At 45.4% G+C, this 3,413-nt stretch overlaps 1 protein-coding gene across 1 annotated transcript; it reads left to right on the plus strand.

Moving 5' to 3' along the window:
- Positions 1 to 913: 913 nt before the first annotated feature.
- On the plus strand, positions 914 to 3,166 carry HO173_004850 (uncharacterized protein; the record flags this gene model as incomplete). Its single annotated transcript, XM_037306768.1, has 4 exons — positions 914 to 1,089; positions 1,157 to 1,463; positions 1,518 to 2,020; positions 2,176 to 3,166. 4 exons carry the CDS (start codon positions 914 to 916, stop codon positions 3,164 to 3,166), a joined length of 1,977 nt encoding a protein of 658 aa, XP_037166303.1.
- Positions 3,167 to 3,413: the final 247 nt, after the last annotated feature.

A 3,413-nucleotide genomic window follows, 5' to 3' on the forward strand; every position in this document is an offset into this window, starting at 1 on the left:
TTTATTTCTATTAATAGAGATCGTAATTCTCTTATTATCACTCTTTTAACTTAGAGACTATCTATTATCCTCGAGATTATTAATTTCTTTTATCGCTATATTATTTTTATATTATTTAACTTTATCTACTACTTTAAAGAGTAATTTATTTCTAGATAAAGTCTTTATTAGTAATATAAAAGTATATCTTCTTCTACTTAACTAAAGATTTAATATAATAATTCTTTTAAGATTTAGCGCTCTAATTTCTTCTCTATTAACTATTTTATCTCTATCTATTAACTTATCGCGCGTAAATATTAATCTTAAAAAAAATTCCTTATTTCGTCTATAATTAGATATATTTTAAAAGTAATTATTTAATTAATCGCTTATTTAATAGCTAGTCAATATCTTCTTTATTATTATAAATTATAAAAAAGTCTATTATCTCGCTATTCTTATTCTCGCTATCTCTTTCTTCTTTACTATATATATCTTATTTTAAGCCTTATATAATCTCTCGTAAATTAGACATTTACGAGTATTAATCATATATTCTTTATAATAATACTTTTCTAAGCATTTCCCGTATACTAAGTAATTTTTTTTAGAGTATATAGTACGATAGATAACTATATTTCTAATATACGAAGTATTACTTTAATTTATACTACTTATTATAGATATAATAGCTATATAGTTTTAAATCGATAACTAAATCTTCTTTTAATACTTTGCTTGATCGATGATGATGTAATGATGTTATTGATTTTCAGGAACGCGGGCGACATTTGGATAGTAAAGTAAGTACTTTAAAGGAAGGTATGGCTTCCAATCATTCAGCTTTAGCGCATCGCGCAAACACCTCAACTTCTAGGTACTTCAACCTCAAGTTCAACCTCAACTCCATCCTTCGTACCGGCCCTTCAGCATGGTGCCAGCTAAGCCAAGGGTCCTCTACTGGTTCCGGACCGATCTTCGATTACATGATTCCCCAGCTCTGAAAGCTGCCCTTGACCTGAAGCCTGAATGTTTGTATCCTATATGGTGCTGGGATCCGCATTATGTATACCGTGCGAGGGTAGGGCCGAATAGATGGCAGTATCTGTAGGTACCCTTTCTTCAATTCCAATGGCTGTTTTTTTTCATTGATCCTAGGTGCACTCTTCTTTAGACTCGACTGCCAATCCGACCTCTCTGCCTCCATCACCAAGCTCAATCCCAAGTCGAAGCTTTTCGTCCTCCGGGAAGCACCGCAGACGGTGCTAGCGAAGCTGTTCAAGGCGTGGAAGATCTCGCATCTGGTCTTCGAGAAAGATACCGATGCATATGCCCGACAAAGAGACGAAGATGTTATCAAGCAAGCGGAAGAGGCAGGAGTGGAGGTCATTGTCAAGATGGGCAGGACGCTATATGATCCGGACGAGCTGGTGAAGGCGAATGGAGGAAAGCCGACTATGAGTATCACTCAGGTGCAGCATGTACGGGGAGCGTCCTTGAATCTGCGCGAGAAGTATCGTGCTGATACCTTTCAGGCAGCAGAGAAGCTGGACGAAGTCGCAAAACCAGTCCCAACCCCAGAGTCTCTTCCCGACCCCGGCAACGCATCCCTTGATTTCGAGCATACCCCGCCCTCCCCGAAGCCCGACTTCAACGACATCCAGCGCATTGACATGGAAAGTTCCTACACCCATCTTGCCGGACCTGAAGGCGACTTCGGGGTCCCTACCCTTTCCGAACTTGGTCTCAAACCTGCAACAACCCAGCATCGGGGTGGTGAGACCCTTGCCTTACGCGCCCTAGACGAGATAATCTCCAACAAAACCTACACAGCAACGTTTGCCAAACCCGCAACAGCACCCACAGCGTTCGACCCCCAGTCAACAACCCTGCTATCTCCACATCACCACTTTGGCTCCCTCAGCGTACGGCTCTTCTACTGGCGCGTAATGGATGTACTCAAGGAGTATAAAGGCAAGCAAAGCACCATCCCTACGAACTTAATCGGGCAACTGCTCTTCAGAGACATGTATTTCGGGTACGTACATTTGGGAGCTGGTTCTTTCCAATCTGTAGTAAGATTGAGTCACAAGACTTGTCTCGGGTGCAAAAGGATCTTTCTATTTTCGATACCTGTCTTGCAACTCCAATTTCTACCTCGAATAGGCTTTGCTGACTACGAAATCTGCGTAGAGCTCAAACGGCTCTCGGCTATTCCTTTGCTCAAACACACGGCAACAGCCATTGCAGATTCATACCCTGGCATCTCCCTTCCAAAGTCGATCCGTCCAATGGCCTCGTAACCGGTGACCACCATATCGACAGTCCCGAAGCCGAGACGTGGTTCGATCGCTGGAAGTGGGGCAAGACAGGCTTTCCCTGGATCGACGCTCTGATGCGCCAACTCAGGCAAGAAGGTTGGATACACCATCTCGGCCGTCATGCCGTAGCTTGCTTCCTGACCCGTGGTGGCTGCTACATTGACTGGGAGCGTGGCGCCGAAGTCTTTGAAGAATGGCTCATCGATCACGAAGTCTCCTGCAACAGCGGTAATTGGCAATGGCTCTCGTGCACAGCTTTTTATTCGCAATTCTATCGCTGCTATTCGCCAATCGCGTTTCCTAAGAAGACGGATGCGAAGGGCGACTTCGTACGGCACTTTTGCCCTGAGCTCAAGGATTATCCGGAGAAATTCATCTATGAGCCATGGAAAGCGCCTGTAGCGGATCAGAAAAAAGCGGGTTGTTTGATCAAGGGTGACGGCCAGGAGACGGAAGACGGAGGGATGAAAGTCTATCCGAAACCTATGTTTGATTTTAACGCTCGCCGTTCTATCTGCTTAGATGCAATGAAAAGCGCATACCACATTAACCTCTACGGTGATAACCTCAAAGTCAAAGATGGGACATGGCGCGAGCTCTTTCCTGACTCGGCCGAGGGCCCAACGGAGGGGAAGAGCGCAAAGGATGCGATCAATGGTGAGGAGACGGGGAAAAAGACAAGGCCGAAGAGGGGCGAGGAGGCGAGTGGCGACATGGGCGTTGATCAGGATGAGGGCGAGGCAGCGGAGGTTGGTGGGGAGACGAAAGGCGGTGATCAAGAGGGAAAGAGTCCTGGAAAGAGAAAGAGAAAGGGGCAGGGGACGTTGGATGCTCATTTTGGGGGAAAGAGGACGAAGAAGTGAAGGACCTATTGCATCAGAACTGTCGCGGCGTCGGGGGAGAAAATGTTCCGGAGCAGCAGCTTTTGGACAAGCAGGCCAGATTGGTCAGCATATGTATGCATCGCAGGTTCAGCTAGTGTAGTGGACTGTACGATCACACGCGTGCCGCTAGCTCTCAAATCTTCCCAATTACTACATCCCATCAGCGGAGCATCGAGCACGCGACATTTGCCAGTCCATCCCCATTCGACCTCTGTCACGCAGACGA

This window comes from Letharia columbiana, assembly GCF_014066305.1.
Source record: "Letharia columbiana isolate WasteWater2 chromosome Unknown Sc0000012_s1, whole genome shotgun sequence".
In the NCBI taxonomy this organism is placed as follows: Eukaryota; Fungi; Ascomycota; class Lecanoromycetes; order Lecanorales; family Parmeliaceae; genus Letharia; species Letharia columbiana.